This window comes from Hypanus sabinus, unplaced genomic scaffold (genome assembly GCF_030144855.1).
Source record: "Hypanus sabinus isolate sHypSab1 unplaced genomic scaffold, sHypSab1.hap1 scaffold_941, whole genome shotgun sequence".
Lineage (NCBI taxonomy): Eukaryota > Metazoa > Chordata > Chondrichthyes > Myliobatiformes > Dasyatidae > Hypanus > Hypanus sabinus.
Window position 1 is genome coordinate 50,553 of NW_026781795.1, and position 23,848 is coordinate 74,400.

The following is a 23,848-nucleotide window of genomic DNA, read 5'->3' on the forward strand; positions in this document are numbered from 1 at the left end:
CGAGGTCCCCCCGTCCCTCGACACTCCCCTCCATTCACGGTGCGTGTCCTACCCTCGTACGCCGAGGTCCCCCCGTCCCTCGACACTCCCCACCGTTCACGGTGTGTGTCCCACCCTCGTACGCCGGGGTCCCCCCGTCCCTCGACACTCCCCACCATTCACGGTGTGTGTCCGACCCTCGTACGCCGAGGTCCCCCCCGTCCCTCGACACTCCCCACCGTTCACGGTGTGTGTCCCACCCTCGTACGCCGGGGTCCCCCCGTCCCTCGACACTCCCCACCATTCACGGTGTGTGTCCGACCCTCGTACGCCGAGGTCCCCCCGTCCCTCGACACTCCCCACCGTTCACGGTGTGTGTCCCACCCTCGTACGCCGGGGTCCCCCCGTCCCTCGACACTCCCCACCATTCACGGTGTGTGTCCGACCCTCGTACGCCGAGGTCCCCCCGTCCCTCGACACTCCCCACCGTTCACGGTGTGTATCCCACCCTCGTACGCCGAGGTCCCCCCGTCCCTCGACACTCCCCACCGTTCACGGTGCGTGTCCTACCCTCGTACGCCGAAGTCCCCCCGTCCCTCGACACTCCCCACCGTTCACGGTGCGTGTCCTACCCTCGTACGCTGAGGTCCCCCCGTCCCTCGACACTCCCCACCGTTCACGGTGCGTGTCCTACCCTCGTACGCCGAGGTCCCCCCGTCCCTCGACACTCCCCACCGTTCACGGTGCGTGTCCTACCCTCGTACGCCGAGGTCCCCCCGTCCCTCGACACTCCCCTCCATTCACGGTGCGTGTCCCACCCTCGTACGCCGAGGTCCCCCCGTCCCTCGACACTCCCCTCCATTCACGGTGTGTGTCCTACCCTCGTACGCCGAGGTCCCCCCGTCCCTCGACACTCCCCACAGTTCACGGTGTGTGTCTTTCTTTCTTTTTCAATCTTTTTATTAATATCTATATATTAAGATAACAAATATTGATACATAATTATCAGGATGACAATATTAAAAGTTAACATAGATGGATCTTTAAACAATAGGTACAAGAGAAATGAGTCCCCCAAAATCATTAGGCAAGAAAACTTGGTATAACAATAAGAAAAAAACCCTGAAAACAATAAAAAATCAGATACCCCAAAGAAACAAACGAATGTACACAAGCGAACCACTGACTGAAAGAAAAAGAAAAAGGAAGATGGGCTGTTCATGTGGCGACAGGCGAGGCGACACTTCACCTGTGAGTGGGCTGGTGTGGTATACTGCGTCCGATGCTCCCGGTGTGGCCTTTTATATATTGGTGAGACCCGACGCAGACTGGGAGACCATTTCGCTGAACACCTACGCTCTGTCCGGCAGAAAAAGCAGGACCTCCCAGTGGCCACACATTTTAATTCCACATCCCATTCCCATTCTGATATGTCAATCCATGGCCTCCTCTACTGTCAAGATGAAGCCACATTCAGGCTGGAGGACCAACACCTTATATACTGGCTGGGTAGCCTCCAACCTGATGGCATGAACATTGACTTCTCTAATTTTCGTTAATGCCTCTCCTCCCCTTCTTACCCCATCCCTGATATATTTAGTTTAGTTTTTCTCTCTCTGTGCCCATCACCCTGCCTGTTCTCCATCTCCCTCTGGTGCTCCCCCACCCCCTTTCTTTCTCCCGAGGCCTCCCGTCCCATGATCCTTTCCCTTCTCCAGCTCTGTATCCCTTTCGCCAATCACCTTTCCGGCTCTCAGCTTCATCCCACCCCCTCCGATCTTCTCCGATCATTTCGCATTTCCCCCTCCCCCCACTACTTTCAAATCTCTTAGTATATTTCCTTTCGGTTAGTCCTGACGAAGGGTCTCGGCCCGAAACGTCGACAGTGCTTCTCCCTGTAGATGCTGCCTGGCCTGCTGCGTTCCACCAGTGTTGTGTGTGTGTGTTGTCTGGAGAAGGGAAGATCTGATTGGGGAAAGAGGTAAAAAGCTGGAGAACAACACACACAAAATGCTGGTGGACGTCCTGACGAAGGGTCTCGGCCCGAAACGTCGACAGAGCTTCTCCCTGCAGATGCTGCCTGGCCTGCTGCGTTCCACCGGCATTTTGTGTGGGCTGTTTATAATATCCAAGAAAAGAAAAAGAATGGTAAGTGTCATCAACTCTGATCCTCTCTACATGTAGATAATCAGGAACAAAAAAGAAAGAGCGAACTTTGGAAAAAGTCAAATTACATCATATGAAAATATTGAATAAATGGCCTCCCAGTCTTTTCAAATTTAATGGAAGGATCTAATTTTTTCCAAATTTAAACATAACATAGTTTGAGAAAACCAATGAAGTGTGGTCGGGGGATTAATCTCTTTCCAATTCAACAAAATAGATCATTAATGTAATTAGAACATTAATGTAATTAGATCAAAATAGCCATTAATGTAAGAAATGCAATTATCCGACAAGCTGAAGGGGATAAATGAATTGGCTCTATCATTGGTGAACCAAAATTTGCGGTGATAGGGTGAGGTTGTAAATCAATACTCGATACCGTTGAAATAATATCAAAGATATCTTTCCAGTAATTTTTCAAAGACGGACATGACCGAAACTTATGAGTTAGTGAGGCTGTCGCAGAATGACATCTGTCACATATAGGATTTATGTGGGAATAATAACGAGCTAATTTATCCTTGGACATATGAGCCCTGTGCACAACTTTAAACAGTATCAATGAATGTTTGGAACATATAGAGGATGAATTAACTAATTGAAGAATTTTTTCCCCTATTTCTCAATCGGGATAGTAAACTTCCCTTTCCCAATCATTCTTAATTTTATAAGGAACATCTGAAGGTATTTTCATAATTATATTGTAAACAGTTGCATTCTGAAAAAGATTTAATTCTAAAATTTTCTCCAAAATACTCATAAAATCCAGACTTGGAAAGGTAGGAAGTACAGTGTTTAAAAAGTTCCTAATCTGTAAATATCTTTAAAAAAAAAAGTGGGATCTAGGCAAATTATATTTCAGATAATTGTTCAAAGGACATGAACCAATTATCCAAAAATAAATTGGAAAATCGTAGTATACCTTCAGTCTTCAAAGCGAAATAGGCTTGGTCCGTAAATAGAGGGAGGAAAGAAGAAATTAGATGTGATAGGAATTGATAAAATAAATTGATTCAACCCAAAGAATTTCCGAAATTGAAACGATGTGCGCAGAGTGTGTTTAACTTTCGGATTGTCAATTTGTTTATGCAATTTAGAAAAAGCAAAGGGAAGAGAAGTCCCTGAAATGAAAACCCTTGTACAGATTTGGTTTCCAAATTTACCCAGTGAGGAATAGAAGCCCCATAACCCAAGCCCCATAACTAACTTTTCATATATCGGGTATCGATTGCCCAATAATAAATTCTAAACTTCGGCAATGCCAGTCCGTCTTCCTTTCTAGATTTCTGTGAATATCTTTTACCTAACCTAGGATTTTTATTCTGCCATATATATGAAGAAATTTTTGAATCAACATTATCAAAAAAAGGATTTTTGAATAAAGATTGGTACCGCTTGGAAATATATATAGAAAAACTTAGGTAAAATAATCATCTTAATAGCGTTGATCTGACCTATCAGTGACAGAGACAGTGGTGACCATTCAGTGAACAAATGTTTAATCTAATCAATTAAAGGCAAGAAATCAGCCTGAAATAAATCCTTTTTTTTTGGTCATTTTAACCCCTAAGTATATAAAGTGATTGGTAACTAATCTAAACGGTAAATTTCCATAAATTGGAACTGCATATTTCGGGGAAACAGTTCACTCTTATTAAGGTTCAGTCTGTAACCAGAAAAATTACTGAACTGAGCCAGCGGGGATATAACTGTGGGAATGGATTTCTCAGGGTTAGAAATGTATAATAACAAGTCGTCTGCAGACAATGATAACGCAGGTTTCTCCACCCCACGAGTAATACACAAGGCTGGAAGAACTCAGCTGGTCAGGCAGCATCCGTGAGAAAAGAGTAGCCAACGTTTCGGTCTGAGACCCTTCATCAGGAATGGGGGGGGGGGGGGGAGAGAGGGCCGAAGCCCAGTAATAGAGATAGGGGAGGGGGTAGGGCCCAGAGGAATACCAATCAAAGGAAAGATAAAGGGGGGGAGGGAGGGGATAAGCATGAAATAACTGTAGAGATAAAGAAGCAGAAAGTTGAAAGGGGAGAGAGGCAGAGAGGGACTTGGGACAGGGGGAGGGGGAGGGAATTACCGGAAATTGGAGAATTCAATGTTCATACCACCAGGCTGGAGGCTACCCAGATGGTAGATGAGGTGTTGCTCCTCCAACCTGAGTTTGGCCTCATCTTGGCAGTAGAGGAGGCCATGTATGGACATATCTAGATGGGAATGAGAGGCAGAATTGAAGTGGGTGGCAACCGGGAGGTCCTGTCTATTGTGAGGTGCTCGACGAAGCGGTCCCCCAATCTGCGTCGGGTCTCGCCGATGTAGAGGAGGCCATACCGGGACCACCGGATGCAATAGATGACTCCAGCAGACTCGCAGGTGAAGTGTTGCCTCACCTGGAAGGACTGTCTGGGGTCCAGAATGGTGGTAGCGGGGGAGGTGTGGGGACAGGTGTAGCATTTGCGCTTACAGGGATAAGTGCCGGGTGGGAGTTCTGTGGGGAGGGAAGTGTGGACCAGGTAGTCGCGGAGGGAACGATCCCTGCGAAAATCTGAGAGGGGTAGGGAGGGAAAGATGTGCTGGGTGGTGGGGTCCTGTTGAAGGTGGCAGAAGTTGCAGAGGATAATATGTTGGATCCGGAGGCTGGAGGGGTGGTAGGTGAGGACAAGGGGAACCCTGTCCCTGTTGTGGTGACGGGAGGATGGGTTAAGGGCTGAAGTGGAGGCATCTTTGATGATGCCAGAAGGGAAACCACGATCCTGAAAGAAAGGGGACATTTGAGAAGTCCTGGAATGGAAACATCCTGGGAGCAGATGCAGCGGAGACGGAAGAACTGGGAATAGGGAATGACATTTTTGCATTGGGTAGGGTGGGAAGAGGTACAGTCAAGAGAGTTATGGGAGTCAGTGGGTTTGTAGAAGATGTCAGTGGATAGTCTGTCTCCGGAGATGGAGACCGAGAGATCGAGAAAGGGGAGAGAAGTGTCCGAGATGGACCAGGTGAATTTAAGGGCTGGGTGAAAGTTAGAGGCAAAGTCGATGAAATTGACGAGCTCAGCACGGGTGCAGGAAGCAGCACCAATGTAGTCGTCAATGTAGCGGAGGAAAAGTTGGGGAGTGGTGCCAGTATTGATTTGGAGCATAGACTGTTCCACATAACCCACAAGGAGGCAGGCATAGCCGGGGCCCATGGCTACACCCTTGATCTGGAGAAAGCGGGAAGAACCAAAGGAGAAGTTATTGAGAGCTATGTACAATGTCCTGTGCATGTTACTCAAAATGGCTTCTTTGGTTTGTTACGAGCAGGAATGCTTCTTTGTCGGATAAGTGTTTCTCTCTAGAATGGCTGATTTGGTAATTGTATTCATTTGTTAATCAATGGGGAATGTTATTGTGTCTTGTGATGCTGGGAACTTGGGGGAGGGGTTTTCGCGGGTTTTTGGGTGTGAGGGAGACGCCGAGGAAGGTGGACGTGCGCTGGACTGCTCGGAAGACCACCGGGGTGGCCCCAGGTGCGACGGTCGGATGGGTCGTTGATTGAGCTCCAACGAGTGCACTAAACAGACTGAACTTTGATAAGTTGGCGCCTTTTGTTTCTTTCCTTGTATATATATATATAGTATTGCCTACTACTCTTTTAATCTTAGTAAACTCTTTAAAGTGTATGTCATAACGGTATTTGTTGTGGGTTTGATACTGATGGCGGGCGCGAGGCATAAACTCGATTCTCACAGCACCTGTGCGAACGGGAGGTGGGTTGGTGTGTGGCTGGATCTCCGTTTCCCCTCGACATTGGGTAAGGGTTACAGTTAGAACAAGCTCCGCCAGCCGGAGGAGTGTGGTGGTGCTGGGGTCTGTTATCCAAAAAGTAGCGGAGGGCTTTGAGGCCTTCTTGATGGGGGATGGAGGCGTATAAAGATCCGTGGTAAAAATGAAGCGGTCGGGGCCGGGGAATTGGAAGTTATTGAAGAGGTGGAGGGCATGGGATGTATCCTGGATGTAGGTGGGGAGAGTCTGAACTATGGGGGGGGGGGGGGGGTAAAATGGAGTCCAGGTAGGCAGACACAAGTTCGGTGGGGCAGGAGCAGGCTGAAACTGTGGGTCTGCCCGGACAGTCAGGCTTGTGGATCTTGGGGAGGAGGTAAAACCGAGCTGTGCGGGGTGTGGGAATTATGAGTTTTTTGGCTGAGGGAGGAAGGTGTCCGGAGTTGATGAGGGTGGAGATGGTGCGGGAGACTGTGGATTGATGTTTTTTGGTGGCGTCCTGTGGCAGGGGTAAGTACGAGGAGGTGTCGGAGAGCCGCCGTTTGGCCTCAGTGAGGTCGCGGTCCGTCTACCAGACCACTACGGCACCTCCTTTGTCTGCAGGTCTGATGGTGAGGGCAGTGAGGTTAGAATAGGAGAGGGGGTGGTGAAGTTGAGACGGTTGATGTCTCGGCGACAGCTAGAGATGAAAAGGTCGAGAGCAGGCAGAAGGCCCGATGGGGGTGTCCAGGAGGAGCGTGAATGGGTCATCACTGGGGGAAGGGGGGAGTCCTTGTTGAAGCCGTAGGCTCCGAGACGTAGGCGGCAGAAGAAGAGTTCAGCATCATGGCGGGCACGGAACTCGCTGAGGTGAGGGCTTTACCGAGGACAGAGCGTTCTGCCTCAGTCGGGGGGGGGGGGGGATGTTGAAGACATGGCAAGGGTTGGCATGGGGTTAAGGGAGGGTGAGGAGTGGGAAGTCTCAAGAGGAGGACGACAGGTGTTGGGATGTTCAGGGAGAGTGGGCAGAGGGGAGGATGAGGGTGATTCTCGAATAGCAATTGCTGAAGGTTCCAGGGCAATACCGAATAGCAATGGCCTAAGAGGACAACCTCGCCTGGTACCCCGAAATAAGCCAAAAAAAAAGGGAAATCTTTGATTATTAGTAAGAACCGAGACTACTGGGGTGTGATATATCAATTTAATCCAAGATATAAAGATTGGACGAAAGTTAAATAAATATGGCCATTCAACTCTATCAAATGCTTTCTCAGCATCTAATGAAATGGCTACTACATGAAGGAGTATAAGCAATATTGATTAATCTCCTAATATTTAAAGAATGAGTAACAGCTGTTGATAAATCCAGTTTGGTCCTCAGAGATAATTTGAGGTAATACCCTCTCCAACCTCATCGCCAGTATCTTGGAAAAGATTTCAGAATCTACATTCAACAGGGATATCGGTCTATAACCTGCACGATCAGTAGGATCTTTGTCCTTTTTTAAAATTAAAGAGATAGAAGCTTTATAAAATGATTGTGGTAATTTACCTAATCTAATTGCTTCTCCAAAAACTACATAATCAAGGAGAAAGAGTTGGGAGTTGAAAAATTCAACTGTTTCCCCATCTGGACCTGGTGCTTTTCTGGAATTCACTGAGGAAATAACACCTTTTATTTCTGCATCTGTAATAGGAGTTTCTAATGCTAAACATTTGTCAGAAAATTCAATTTCCCTAAAAAAATCATGCATAGTATTGAGATCATGAGGGAATTCAGAGTTATACAGAGAGGTATAACATTCTTGAAAAGATTTGTTTATCTCGTCATGATTAACTGTCAAATCACCATTCTGATTATGAATCTTAATAATTTGATGTTTAACCGAAGCAGCCTTCAATTGGTTAGCTAATAATTTGCCCGATTTATCACTGTGTATATAAAATTCACTTCTGGTTTTCATTAATTGATTTTCGATTGAGGATGTAAGTGATGAGCTGTGTGTTCCATTTGAAGCTCAACTCTTTGTAGAGCTCCTTACTAGGAGCGATAGAATATTTATCAATTCCTTTGATCTTATCAACCAGAAGGAGAGTTTCATTCTCAATATGTTTTCTCAAACCAACACAATAGGAAATAATCTGTCCACGTACATATGCTTTAAAAGTGTCCCGCAGGAAATTTCTTCCATGGTATTAGCTGAAACGAAATCAATCTGTTCCTTCACACGTTTAATGAAATCCGGAACTTGAAGCAAAATAGAATCAAATCGCCATTGTCTAATACTCAGAGCAGTGTCCGCTAATTTGATAGAAAGTTTCATTGGAGCATGATCAGAGATGGCTATAATGTCATCATTACAACCAATTGCAGATGGCATAAAACGAGTCAATAAAAAAAGTAGTCAGTTCTCGAGTAAGAATGATAAATGTGAGAAAAATGAAAACTCTGTCCCGAGGGTGGAGAAATCTCCAAATATCGGAAATTCCAGAGTCAGTCAAAAAAGAGTTGATGAAAGCAGCTGACTTATTTGATAAGAGTCTGATTGGATATAGATCAGATTCAGATTATTGCCATTTATAAACCACAAATACAATGGATAGAGTGTGGATATAGATCTATCAGCCAAAGGATTTAAACAACAATTAAAATCACAGCCCATTATCAACGTATATTCATTTAGATTAGGTAGAGAAGTACATAAAGACGTAAAAAATTCAGGATGGTCCACTTTTGGGGCATCAACATTAACCAAAGCAACGTTTTTTTTATTAAAAAGTAACCCAATAATTAACAAAAATCTACCATTCGGATCCGAAATAATATCACTCTGAATAATGTAATTGAGGACATTTATTCCTACCCTCGTACGCCGAGGTCCCCCCGTCCCTCGACACTCCCCACCGTTCACGGTGCGTGTCCTACCCTCGTACACCGAGGTCCCCCCGTCCCTCGACACTCCCCACCGTTCACGGTGCGTGTCCTTCCCTCGTACGCCGAGGTCCCTGTCCCTCGACACTCCCCACCGTTCACGGTGCGTGTCCTACCCTCGTACGCCGAGATCCCCCCGTCCCTCGACACTCCCCACCGTTCACGGTGCGTGTCCTACCCTCGTACGCCGAGGTCCCCCCGTCCCTCCACACTCCCCACCGTTCACAGTGCGTGTCCTACCCTCGTACGCCAGGGTCCCCCTGTCCCTCGACACTCCCCACCGTTCACGGTGCGTGTCCTACCCTCGTACGCCGAGGTCCCACCGTCCCTCGACACTCCCCACCGTTCACGGTGCGTGTCCTACCCTCGTACCCCGAGGTCCCACCGTCCCTCGACACTCCCCACCGTTCACGGTGCGTGTCCTACCCTCGTACACCGAGGTCCCCCCGTCCCTCGACACTCCCCACCGTTCACGGTGCGTGTCCTACCCTCGTACACCGAGGTCCCCCCGTCCCTCGACACTCCCCACCGTTCACGGTGCGTGTCCTACCCTCGTATGCCGAGGACCCCCGTCCCTCGACACTCCCCACCATTCACGGTGCGTGTCCTACCCTCGTACGCCGAGATCCCCCCGTCCCTCGACACTCCCCACCGTTCACGGTGCGTGTCCTACCCTCGTACGCCGAGGTCCCCCCGTCCCTCGACACTCCCCACCGTTCACGGTGCGTGTCCTACCCTCGTACGCTGAGGTCCCCCCGTCCCTCGACTCTCCCCACCGTTCACGGTGCGTGTCCTACCCTCATATGCCGAGGTCCCCCCGTCCCTCGACACTCCCCACCGTTCACGGTGCGTGTCCTACCCTCATATGCCGAGGTCCCCCCGACCCTCGACTCTCCCCACCGTTCATGGTGCGTGTCCTACCCCCATACACCGAGGTCCCCCCGTCCCTCGACACTCCCCATCGTTCACGGTGTGTCTCCTACCCTCGTACGCCGAGGTCCCCCTGTCCCTCGACACTCCCCACCGTTCACGGTGCGTGTCCTACCCCCATACACCGAGGTCCCCCCGTCCCTCGACACTCCCCACCGTTCACGGTGCGTGTCCTACCCTCGTACGCCGAGGTCCCCCCGTCCCTCGACTCTCCCCACCGTTCATGGTGCGTGTCCGACCCTCGTACGCTGAGGTCCCCCTGTCCCTCGACACTCCCCACCATTCACGGTGCGTGTCCTACCCCCATACACCGAGGTCCCCCCCGTCCCTCGACACTCCCCATCGTTCACGGTGTGTCTCCTACCCTCGTACGCCGAGGTCCCCCCGTCCCTCGACACTCCCCACCGTTCACGGTGCGTGTCCTACCCCCATACACCGAGGTCCCCCCGTCCCTCGACTCTCCCCTCCGTTCACGGTGCGTGTCCTACCCTCGTACGCCACAAAATCAATGTTCATACCAACAGCTTGGAAGCTACCCAGGTGGGAAACGGGGTGTTGCTCCTTCACCCCGAGGGATTGAGAGTTTCTTTCCTGTAATACCACGGGATTGTAGCTTGTTCAGCAGCCCCGCGTGCGGCACCTCGTCGAAGACCTTCTGAAAACCCCAGCGCGGTCCAGGCATCGCCCGACAGCCGGTGAATCTTGAGCCTGCGGTCCCAGCCGACCGGCCAGTCAAGAATCCAGACGATGAAGTCTGATCGCTGGGGAGCAGAGGACCGTCTGTGGACGGGAGGGACGAAGCCTGCATTGCCAAACTGTGGACGCGCCCCACGGACAATGCGATTGATAAATCGCAACCTGCTGGCTCCGTCCCCCTGCCCGCACTCGAAAGCACCCCACCAACTCGTACAGGAGGACTGTCCCCACCCTGATGAAAATCCTGCCACTCAGGCCGTAAACGCCTCCGAACTCAGAAAACGCACGACAGGAGAGATTACAAAAAAAAAAGACTTCCTTTATTCTGTTCAACCGGGGGGAGGGTTTCCACAGTCCTGGCCCCCCCCCCACTTCACTCCGCCCCGGAGCGAAGACAACAACGGGTGCGGGGCAGAAATTCCTCTGCCCCACGGCCTAGTCCGACCCCGAATCCTCAGAGGAGGTGGCGCCCTTTTCTGAATCCTGGTTGGTGTGGTGTGGGGGAGATAAAGGGAGACAGTCAGTATGTTTCCAGACAGAACAATCACAACCCCCAATGGGAGCCTCTTCGCACCCACCCCACTCCCACACCATGACCTGCAGCCCTTCTTCCCCCTCCTACTCCGGTACCCTCCCGCTGCGCCGTGATCCTCGGCCCCCCCTCCTACGCCAACACTCACCTCGCTGCCCGACGAACTCTCATCGCTGGACACGAACTCCTTGCTCTTGTAGCTGTCGTTGACCCCTTTGACGGGGCTCTTGGACGTCGTCCGAGAGCTCGTCTTCTCCACTTTCCCCTTCGACTTCTTGGGGGAGTCCCTGAAAGGGGGAGATGAGTCCCACGGTGCAGAATTAGACACTTCACTGCATTTCCAGCCAAACCAGTCACACTGGCTGTGGAAAGCCCGGTCCCCCAAACCTTTCCTACCCGTGTCCCTGTCCGAGTGTCGTTAATGTACCTGCCTCGACCACTTCCTCCGGCAGCTCCTTCCACAGACGGACCACCCGTATCCCTCTAAACCTTTCCTATCCGTGTCCCTGTCCGAGTGTCGTTAATGTACCTGCCTCGACCACTTCCTCCGGCAGCTCCTTCCACAGATGGACCACCCGTATCCCTCTAAACCTTTCCTATCCGTGTCCCTGTCCGAGTGTCGTTAATGTACCTGCCTCGACCACTTCCTCCGGCAGCTCCTTCCACAGACGGACCACCCATATCCATCTAAACCTTTCCTATCCGTGTCCCTGTCCGAGTGTCGTTAATGTACCTGCCTCGACCACTTCCTCCGGCAGCTCCTTCCACAGATGGACCACCCGTATCCCTCTAAACCTTTCCTATCCGTGTCCCTGTCCGAGTGTCGTTAATGTACCTGCCTCGACCACTTCCTCCGGCAGCTCCTTCCACAGACGGACCACCCATATCCATCTAAACCTTTCCTATCCGTGTCCCTGTCCGAGTGTCGTTAATGTACCTGCCTCGACCACTTCCTCCGGCAGCTCCTTCCACAGATGGACCACCCGTATCCCTCTAAACCTTTCCTATCCGTGTCCCTGTCCGAGTGTCGTTAATGTACCTGCCTCGACCACTTCCTCCGGCAGCTCCTTCCATAGACGGACCACCCGTATCCCTCTAAACCTTTCCTATCCGTGTCCCTGTCCGAGTGTCGTTAATGTACCTGCCTCGACCACTTCCTCCGGCAGCTCCTTCCATAGACGGACCACCCGTATCCCTCTAAACCTTTCCTATCCGTGTCCCTGTCCGAGTGTCGTTAATGTACCTGCCTCGACCACTTCCTCCGGCAGCTCCTTCCACAGACGGACCACCCATATCCCTCTAAACCTTTCCTACTCGTGTCCCTGTCCGAGTGTCGTTAATGTACCTGCCTCGACCACTTCCACCGGCAGCTCCTTCCACAGACGGACCACCCTCTGGGTGAATAAGTTTTCCCTCTGGTCCCCTATGAAATCTCTTTCACCCTCTCTGGTGCCCTCAGGTTCTTGGTTCCCTGACCCTGGGGAAAAGTCTGTGTTCATTCACCCTATCTGTGCCCCTCGTGGTTTTACACACCTCTGTCAGGTCACCCCTACACTCCAGGGAATAATGTCCCAACCTGCCCGACCTCTCTCCGTAACCCAGTCCCTCGAGTCCCGACGACATCCTCGTAAATCTCCCTCCGCACTCTTTCCAGCTCGATGGCATCTTCCCCACAGCAGGGCGACCAAAACCGAACACAGTACTCCAAGTGCAGCCTCACCGACGTCTCGTACAACTGTGATGTGATCTCCCGACTCCTGTACTCGGTGTCCTGGCTGACGAAGGCCAGCGTGACAAACACCTTCCTCACTGTCCCGTCTACCTGTGATTCCAGTTTCAGAGAACCGTGTCCCTCTACCCCGAGGTCCCTCTGATCTACAACACTCCCCAGGGTCCCCGTCTACCTGTGACTCTGCTTTCACAGAACTGTGTCCCTGTACCCCGAGGTCCCTCTGATCTACAACACTCCCCAGGGTCCCCGTCTACCTGTGACTCCAGTTTCAGAGAACTGTGTCCCTGTACCCCGAGGTCCTTCTGATCTACAACACTCCCCAGGGTCCCCGTCTACCTGTGACTCCACTTTCAAAGAACTGTGTCCCTCTACCCCGAGGTCCCTCTGATCAACAACACTCCCCAGGGTCCCTGTCTACCTGTGACTCCACTTTCAGAGAATAGTGTCCCTGTACGCCGAGGTCCCTCTGATCAACAACACTCCCCAGGGTCCCCGTCTACCTGTGACTCCACTTTCACAGAACTGTGTCCCTGTACCCCGAGGTCCCTCTGATCTACAACACTCCCCAGGGTCCCCGTCTACCTGTAACTCCACTTGACATGACAGAGGAATTGGACTCGGCTGGGCGGTCAGGTAGCAAATGCAGTTTAATTCACACAAGTTCTAAAAGGGCAGATCGAATTTCACAGTGAACGGTGGGACCCTGGGGACGGAGCTCAGGGTACAGGAACGGAGTTCTCTGAGACTGTAGTCACAGGTAGACGGAGACCCTGGGGAGTGTTGGAGGACAGAGGGACCTCGGGGTACAGCAACAGAGTTCTCTGAGACCGGAGTCACAGGTAGACAGGGACCCTGGGGAGTGTTGTAGATCAGAGGGACATCCACTCTATCTGTGTCCTCTGGTCCTAGACCCCCACCACAGGAAACATCCTCTCCACATCCACTCTATCTGCGTTCTCTGGTCCTAGACTCCCCCACTATAGGAAACACCCTCTCCACATCCACTCTATCTGTGTCCTCTGGTCCTAGACTCCCCCACGATAGGAAACATCCTCTCCACATCCACTCTATCTATGTCCTCTGGTCCTAGACTCCCCCACTATAGGAAACATCCTCTCCACATCCACTCTATCTGTGTCCTCTGGTCCTAGACACACCCACTATAGGAAACATCCTCTCCACATCCACTCTATCTGAGTCCTCTGGTCCTAGACTTCCCCACTATAGGAAACATCCTCTCCACATCCACTCTATCTGTGTCCTCTGGTCCTAGACTCCCCCACTACAGGAAACATCCTCACCACATCCACTCTATCTGTCTTCTCTGGTCCTAGACTCCCCCACTATAGGAAACATCCTCTCCACATCCACTCTATCTGTGTCCTCTGGTCCTAGACACCCCCACGATAGGAAACATCCTCTCCACATCCACTCTGTGTCCTCTGGTCCTAGACTCCCCCACTATAGGAAACACCCTCTCCACATCCACTCTATCTGTGTCCTCTGGTCCTAGACTCCCCCACGATAGGAAACATCCTCTCCACATCCACTCTATCTGTGTCCTCTGGTCCTAGACTCCCCCACTATAGGAAACATCCTCTCCACATCCACTCTATCTGTGTCCTCTGGTCCTAGACACCCCCACTACAGGAAACATCCTCTCCACATCCACTCTATCTGTGTCCTCTGGTCCTAGACTCCCCCACGATAGGAAACATCCTCTCCACATCCACTCTATCTGTGACCTCTGGTCCTAGACTCCCCCACTATAGGAAACATCCTCTCCACATCCACTCTATCTGTGTCCTCTGGTCCTAGACTCCCCCACGATAGGAAACATCCTCTCCACATCCACTCTATCTGTGTCCTCTGGTCCTAGACTCCCCCACTATAGGAAACATTCTCTCCACATCCACTCTATCTGTGTCCTCTGGTCCTAGACTCCCCCACTATAGGAAACTTCCACTCCACATCCACTCTATCTGTGTCCTCTGGTCCTAGACTCCCCCACTACAGGAAACATCCTCTCCACATCCACTCTATCTGTGTCCTCTGGTCCCAGACTCCCCCACTACAGGAAACATCCTCTCCACATCCACTCTATCAGTGTCCTCTGGTCCTAGACTCCCCCACTATAGGAAACATCCTCTCCACATCCACTCTATCTGTGTCCTCTGGTCCTAGACTCCCCCACGATAGGAAACATCCTCTCCACATCCACTCTGTCTGTGTCCTCTGGTCCTAGACTCCCCCATAATAGGAAACATCCTCTCCACATCCACTCTATCTGTGTCCTCTGGTCCTAGACTCCCCCACTACAGGAAACATCCTCTCCACATCCACTCTATCTGTGTCCTCTGGTCCTAGACTCCCCCTCTACAGGAAACATCCTCTCCACATCCACTCTAACTGTGTCCTCTGGTCCTAGACTCCCCCACTACAGGAAACATCCTCACCACATCCACTCTATCTGTCTTCTCTGGTCCTAGACTCCCCCACCACAGGAAACATCCTCTCCACATCCACTCTGTCTCTGTGTCCTCTGGTCCTAGACTCCCCCACTACAGGAAACATCCTCTCCACATCCACTCTATCTGTGTCCTCTGGTCCTAGACTCCCCCACGATAGGAAACATCCTCTCCACATCCACTCTGTCTGTGTCCTCTGGTCCTAGACTCCCCCACTACAGGAAACATCCTCTCCACATCCACTCTATCTGTGTCCTCTGGTCCTAGACTCCCCCACTATAGGCAACATCCTCTCCACATCCAATCTATCTGTGTCCTCTGGTCCTAGACTCCCCCACTATAGGAAACATCCTCTCCACATCCACTCTATCTGTGTCCCCTGGTCCTAGACTCCCCCACTATAGGAAACATCCTCTCCACATCCACTCTATCTGTGTCCTCTGGTCCTAGACACCCCCACGATAGGAAACATCCTCTCCACATCCACTCTATCTGTGTCCTCTGGTCCTAGACTCCCCCACTATAGGAAACACCCTCTCCACATCCACTCTATCTGTGTCCTCTGGTCCTAGACTCCCCCACGATAGGAAACATCCTCTCCACATCCACTCTATCTGTGTCCTCTGGTCCTAGACTCCCCCACTATAGGAAACATCCTCTCCACATCCACTCTATCAGTGTCCTCTGGTCCTAGACTCCCCCACGATAGGAAACATCCTCTCCACATCCACTCTATCTGTGTCCTCTGGTCCTAGACTCCCCCACTATAGGAAACATCCTCTCCACATCCACTCTATCTGTGTCCTCTGGTCCTAGACTCCCCCACTATAGGAAACTTCCTCTCCACATCCACTCTATCTGTGTCCTCTGGTCCTAGACTCCCCCACTACAGGAAACAACCTCTCCACATCCACTCTATCTGTGACCTCTGGTCCTAGACTCCCCCACTACAGGAAACATCCTCTCCACATCCACTCTGTCTCTGTGTTCTCTGGTCCCAGACTCCCCCACTACAGGAAACATCCTCTCCACATCCACTCTATCTGTGTCCTCTGGTCCTAGACTCCCCCACGATAGGAAACATCCTCTCCACATCCACTCTGTCTGTGTCCTCTGGTCCTAGACTCCCCCACTACAGGAAACATCCTCTCCACATCCACTCTATCTGTGTCCTCTGGTCCTAGACTCCCCCACGATAGGAAACATCCTCTCCACATCCACTCTGTCTCTGTGTGCTCTGGTCCCAGACTCCCCCACTACAGGAAACATCCTCTCCACATCCACTCTATCTGTGTCCTCTGGTCCTAGACTTCCCCACTATAGGAAACATCCTCTCCACATCCACTCTATCTGTGTCCTCTGGTCCTAGACTCCCCCACGATAGGAAACATCCTCTCCACATCCACTCTGTCTGTGTCCCCTGGTCCTAGACTCCCCCACTATAGGAAACATCCTCTCCACATCCACTCTATCTGTGTCCACTGGTCCTAGACACCCCCACGATAGGAAACATCCTCTCCACATCCACTCTGTGTCCTCTGGTCCTAGACTCCCCCACTATAGGAAACACCCTCTCCACATCCACTCTATCTGTGTCCTCTGGTCCTAGACTCCCCCACGATAGGAAACATCCTCTCCACATCCACTCTATCTGTGTCCTCTGGTCCTAGACTCCCCCACTATAGGAAACATCCTCTCCACATCCACTCTATCTGTGTCCTCTGGTCCTAGACTCCCCCACGATAGGAAACATCCTCTCCACATCCACTCTATCTGTGTCCTCTGGTCCTAGACTCCCCCACTATAGGAAACATCCTCTCCACATCCACTCTATCTGTGTCCTCTGGTCCTAGACTCCCCCACTATAGGAAACTTCCTCTCCACATCCACTCTATCTGTGTCCTCTGGTCCTAGACTCCCCCACTACAGGAAACATCCTCTCCACATCCACTCTATCTGTGTCCTCTGGTCCCAGACTCCCACACTACAGGAAACATCCTCTCCACATCCACTCTATCTGTGTCCTCTGGTCCTAGACTCCCCCACTATAGGAAACATCCTCTCCACATCCACTCTATCTGTGTCCTCTGGTCCTAGACTCCCCCACGATAGGAAACATCCTCTCCACATCCACTCTGTCTGTGTCCTCTGGTCCTAGACTCCCCCATAATAGGAAACATCCTCTCCACATCCACTCTATCTGTGTCCTCTGGTCCTAGACTCCCCCACTACAGGAAACATCCTCTCCATATCCACTCTATCTGTGTCCTCTGGTCCTAGACTCCCCCTCTACAGGAAACATCCTCTCCACATCCACTCTAACTGTGTCCTCTGGTCCTAGACTCCCCCACTACAGGAAACATCCTCACCACATCCACTCTATCTGTCTTCTCTGGTCCTAGACTCCCCCACTACAGGAAACATCCTCTCCACATCCACTCTATCTGTGTACTCTGGTCCTAGACTCCCCCACCACAGGAAACATCCTCTCCACATCCACTCTGTCTGTGTCCTCTGGTCCTAGACTCCCCCACTACAGGAAACATCCTCTCCACATCCACTCTATCTGTGTCCTCTGGTCCTAGACTCCCCCACTACAGGAAACATCCTCTCCACATCCACTCTATCTGTGTCCTCTGGTACTAGACTCCCCACTTTATAGGAAACATCCTCTCCACATCCACTCTATCTATCCCCTCTGGTCCTAGACTCCCCCACTATAGGAAACATCCTCTCCACATCCAATCTATCTGTGTCCTCTGGTCCTAGACTCCCCCACTATAGGAAACATCCTCTCCACATCCACTCTATCTGTGACCCCTGGTCCTAGACTCCCCCACTATAGGAAACATCCTCTCCACATCCACTCTATCTGTGTCCTCTGGTCCTAGACACCCCCACGATAGGAAACATCCTCTCCACATCCACTCTGTGTCCTCTGGTCCTAGACTCCCCCACTATAGGAAAAACCCTCTCCACATCCACTCTATCTGTGTCCTCTGGTCCTAGACTCCCCCACGATAGGAAACATCCTCTCCACATCCACTCTATCTGTGTCCTCTGGTCCTAGACTCCCCCACTATAGGAAACATCCTCTCCACATCCACTCTATCAGTGTCCTCTGGTCCTAGACTCCCCCACGATAGGAAACATCCTCTCCACATCCACTCTATCTGTGTCCTCTGGTCCTAGACTCCCCCACTATAGGAAACATCCTCTCCACATCCACTCTATCTGTGTCCTCTGGTCCTAGACTCCCCCACTATAGGAAACTTCCTCTCCACATCCACTCTATCTGTGTCCTCTGGTCCTAGACTCCCCCACTACAGGAAACATCCTCTCCACATCCACTCTATCTGTGACCTCTGGTCCTAGACTCCCCCACTACAGGAAACATCCTCTCCACATCCACTCTGTCTCTGTGTTCTCTGGTCCCAGACTCCCCCACTACAGGAAACATCCTCTCCACATCCACTCTATCTGTGTCCTCTGGTCCTAGACTCCCCCACTATAGGAAACATCCTCTCCACATCCACTCTATCTGTGTCCTCTGGTCCTAGACTCCCCCACGATAGGAAACATCCTCTCCACATCCACTCTGTCTGTGTCCTCTGGTCCTAGACTCCCCCACTATAGGAAACATCCTCTCCACATCCACTCTATCTGTGTCCTCTGGTCGTAGACTCCCCCACGATAGGAAACATCCTCTCCACATCCACTCTGTGTCCTCTGGTCCTAGACTCCCCCACTATAGGAAACACCCTCTGCACATCCACTCTATCTGTGTCCTCTGGTCCTAGACTCCCCCATGATAGGAAACATCCTCTCCACATCCACTCTATCTGTGTCCTCTGGTCCTAGACTCCCCCACTACAGGAAACATCCTCTCCACATCCACTCTATCTGTGCCCTCTGGTCCTAGACTCCCCCACTACAGGAAACATCCTCTCCACATCCACTCTATCTGTGTCCTCTGGTCCTAGACTCCCCCACTACAGGAAACATCCTCTCCACATCCACTCTATCTGTGTCCTCTGGTCCTAGACTCCCCCACTATAGGAAACATCCTCTCCACATCCACTCTATCTGTGTCCTCTGGTCGTAGACTCCCCCACGATAGGAAACATCCTCTCCACATCCACTCTGTCTCTGTGTCCTCTGGTCCCAGACTCCCCCACTACAGGAAACATCCTCTCCACATCCACTCTATCTGTGTCCTCTGGTCCTAGACTTCCCCACTATAGGAAACATCCTCTCCACATCCACTCTATCTGTGTCCTCTGGTCCTAGACTCCCCCACGATAGGAAACATCCTCTCCACATCCACTCTGTCTGTGTCCTCTGGGCCTAGACTCCCCCACTACAGGAAACATCCTCTCCACATCCACTCTATCTGTGTCCTCTGCTCCTAGACTCCCCCACTATAGGAAACATCCTCTCCACATCCAATCTATCTGTGTCCTCTGGTCCTAGACTCCCCCACTATAGGAAACATCCTCTCCACATCCACTCTATCTGTGTCCCCTGGTCCTAGACTCCCCCACTATAGGAAACATCCTCTCCACATCCACTCTATCTGTGTCCTCTGGTCCTAGACACCCCCACGATAGGAAACATCCTCTCCACATCCACTCTGTGTCCTCTGGTCCTAGACTCCCCCACTATAGGAAACACCCTCTCCACATCCACTCAATCTGTGTCCTCTGGTCCTAGACTCCCCCACGATAGGAAACATCCTCTCCACATCCACTCTATCTGTGCCCTCTGGTCCTAGACTCCCCCACTACAGGAAACATCCTCTCCACCTCCACTCTATCTGTGTCCTCTGGTCCTAGACTCCCCCACTATAGGAAACATCCTCTCCACATCCACTCTATCTGTGTCCTCTGGTCCTAGACTCCCCCACTATAGGAAACATCCTCTCCATATCCACTCTATCTGTGTCCTCTGGTCCTGGACTCCCCCACCATAGGAAACATCCTCTCCACATCCACTCTATCTGTGTCCTCTGGTCCTGGACTCCCCCACCACAGGAAACATCCTCTCCACATCCACTCTATCTGTGTCCTCTGGTCCTAGACTCCCCCACTACAGGAAACATCCTCTCCACATCCACTCTATCTGTGTCCTCTGGCCCTAGACACCCCCACTACAGGAAACATCCTCTCCACATCCACTCTATCTGTGTCCTCTGGTCCTAGACTCCCCCACGATAGGAAACATCCTCTCCACATCCACTCTGTCTGTGTCCTCTGGGCCTAGACTCCCCCACTACAGGAAACATCCTCTCCACATCCACTCTATCTGTGTCCTCTGGTCCTAGACTCCCCCACTACAGGAAACATCCTCTCCACATCCACTCTATCTGTGTCCTCTGGTCCTAGACTCCCCCACTATAGGAAACATCCTCTCCACATCCACTCTATCTGTGTCCTCTGGTCGTAGACTCCCCCACGATAGGAAACATCCTCTCCACATCCACTCTGTCTCTGTGTCCTCTGGTCCCAGACTCCCCCACTACAGGAAACATCCTCTCCACATCCACTCTATCTGTGTCCTCTGGTCCTAGACTTCCCCACTATAGGAAACATCCTCTCCACATCCACTCTATCTGTGTCCTCTGGTCCTAGACTCCCCCACGATAGGAAACATCCTCTCCACATCCACTCTGTCTGTGTCCTCTGGGCCTAGACTCCCCCACTACAGGAAACATCCTCTCCACATCCACTCTATCTGTGTCCTCTGCTCCTAGACTCCCCCACTATAGGAAACATCCTCTCCACATCCAATCTATCTGTGTCCTCTGGTCCTAGACTCCCCCACTATAGGAAACATCCTCTCCACATCCACTCTATCTGTGTCCCCTGGTCCTAGACTCCCCCACGATAGGAAACATCCTCTCCACATCCACTCTATCTGTGTCCTCTGGTCCTAGACTCCCCCACTATAGGAAACATCCTCTCCACATCCACTCTATCTGTGTCCTCTGGTCCTAGACTCCCCCACTATAGGAAACTTCCTCTCCACATCCACTCTATCTGTGTCCTCTGGTCCTAGACTCCCCCACTACAGGAAACATCCTCTCCACATCCACTCTATCTGTGTCCTCTGGTCCCAGACTCCCACACTACAGGAAACATCCTCTCCACATCCACTCTATCTGTGTCCTCTGGTCCTAGACTCCCCCACTATAGGAAACATCCTCTCCACATCCACTCTATCTGTGTCCTCTGGTCCTAGACTCCCCCACGATAGGAAACATCCTCTCCACATCCACTCTGTCTGTGTCCTCTGGTCCTAGACTCCCCCATAATAGGAAACATCCTCTCCACATCCACTCTATCTGTGTCCTCTGGTCCTAGACTCCCCCACTACAGGAAACATCCTCTCCATATCCACTCTATCTGTGTCCTCTGGTCCTAGACTCCCCCTCTACAGGAAACATCCTCTCCACATCCACTCTAACTGTGTCCTCTGGTCCTAGACTCCCCCACTACAGGAAACATCCTCACCACATCCACTCTATCTGTCTTCTCTGGTCCTAGACTCCCCCACTACAGGAAACATCCTCTCCACATCCACTCTATCTGTGTACTCTGGTCCTAGACTCCCCCACCACAGGAAACATCCTCTCCACATCCACTCTGTCTGTGTCCTCTGGTCCTAGACTCCCCCACTACAGGAAACATCCTCTCCACATCCACTCTATCTGTGTCCTCTGGTCCTAGACTCCCCCACTACAGGAAACATCCTCTCCACATCCACTCTATCTGTGTCCTCTGGTACTAGACTCCCCCCTTTATAGGAAACATCCTCTCCACATCCACTCTATCTATCCCCTCTGGTCCTAGACTCCCCCACTATAGGAAACATCCTCTCCACATCCAATCTATCTGTGTCCTCTGGTCCTAGACTCCCCCACTATAGGAAACATCCTCTCCACATCCACTCTATCTGTGACCCCTGGTCCTAGACTCCCCCACTATAGGAAACATCCTCTCCACATCCACTCTATCTGTGTCCTCTGGTCCTAGACACCCCCACGATAGGAAACATCCTCTCCACATCCACTCTGTGTCCTCTGGTCCTAGACTCCCCCACTATAGGAAACACCCTCTCCACATCCACTCTATCTGTGTCCTCTGGTCCTAGACTCCCCCACTATAGGAAACATCCTCTCCACATCCACTCTATCAGTGTCCTCTGGTCCTAGACTCCCCCACGATAGGAAACATCCTCTCCACATCCACTCTATCTGTGTCCTCTGGTCCTAGACTCCCCCACGATAGGAAACATCCTCTCCACATCCACTCTGTCTGTGTCCTCTGGTCCTAGACTCCCCCACTACAGGAAACATCCTCTCCACATCCACTCTATCTGTGTCCTCTGGTCCTAGACTCCCCCACTATAGGAAACATCCTCTCCACATCCAATCTATCTGTGTCCTCTGGTCCTAGACTCCCCCACTATAGGAAACATCCTCTCCACATCCACTCTATCTGTGTCCCCTGGTCCTAGACTCCCCCACTATAGGAAACATCCTCTCCACATCCACTCTATCTGTGTCCTCTGGTCCTAGACACCCCCACGATAGGAAACATCCTCTCCACATCCACTCTATCTGTGTCCTCTGGTCCTAGACTCCCCCACTATAGGAAACACCCTCTCCACATCCACTCTATCTGTGTCCTCTGGTCCTAGACTCCCCCACGATAGGAAACATCCTCTCCACATCCACTCTATCTGTGTCCTCTGGTCCTAGACTCCCCCACTATAGGAAACATCCTCTCCACATCCACTCTATCAGTGTCCTCTGGTCCTAGACTCCCCCACGATAGGAAACATCCTCTCCACATCCACTCTATCTGTGTCCTCTGGTCCTAGACTCCCCCACTATAGGAAACATCCTCTCCACATCCACTCTATCTGTGTCCTCTGGTCCTAGACTCCCCCACTATAGGAAACTTCCTCTCCACATCCACTCTATCTGTGTCCTCTGGTCCTAGACTCCCCCACTACAGGAAACAACCTCTCCACATCCACTCTATCTGTGACCTCTGGTCCTAGACTCCCCCACTACAGGAAACATCCTCTCCACATCCACTCTATCTGTGTCCTCTGGTCCTAGACTCCCCCACGTTAGGAAACATCCTCTCCACATCCACTCTATCTGTGACCTCTGGTCCTAGACTCCCCCACTATAGGAAACATCCTCTCCACATCCACTCTATCTGTGTCCTCTGGTCCTAGACTCCCCCACGATAGGAAACATCCTCTCCACATCCACTCTATCTGTGTCCTCTGGTCCTAGACTCCCCCACTATAGGAAACATTCTCTCCACATCCACTCTATCTGTGTCCTCTGGTCCTAGACTCCCCCACTATAGGAAACTTCCACTCCACATCCACTCTATCTGTGTCCTCTGGTCCTAGACTCCCCCACTACAGGAAACATCCTCTCCACATCCACTCTATCTGTGTCCTCTGGTCCCAGACTCCCCCACTACAGGAAACATCCTCTCCACATCCACTCTATCAGTGTCCTCTGGTCCTAGACTCCCCCACTATAGGAAACATCCTCTCCACATCCACTCTATCTGTGTCCTCTGGTCCTAGACTCCCCCACGATAGGAAACATCCTCTCCACATCCACTCTGTCTGTGT

The 23,848-nt window shown here is 51.5% G+C and overlaps 1 protein-coding gene across 1 annotated transcript in view; it reads right to left on the bottom strand.

Annotated features, from left to right (window-relative positions):
- Positions 1 to 10,750: 10,750 nt before the first annotated feature.
- Positions 10,751 to 23,848, bottom strand: part of LOC132390520 (FACT complex subunit SSRP1-like) — a 112,751-nt gene continuing 99,653 nt past the window's right edge. The window contains exons 15-16 of the mRNA XM_059963137.1: positions 11,133 to 11,271; positions 10,751 to 10,935 (exon numbers count right to left, since the gene is read on the bottom strand). Coding sequence (XP_059819120.1) covers positions 10,888 to 10,935; positions 11,133 to 11,271 — 187 coding nt within the window. The 3' untranslated portion in view covers positions 10,751 to 10,887. The remainder of the gene's footprint in view (positions 10,936 to 11,132; positions 11,272 to 23,848) is intronic.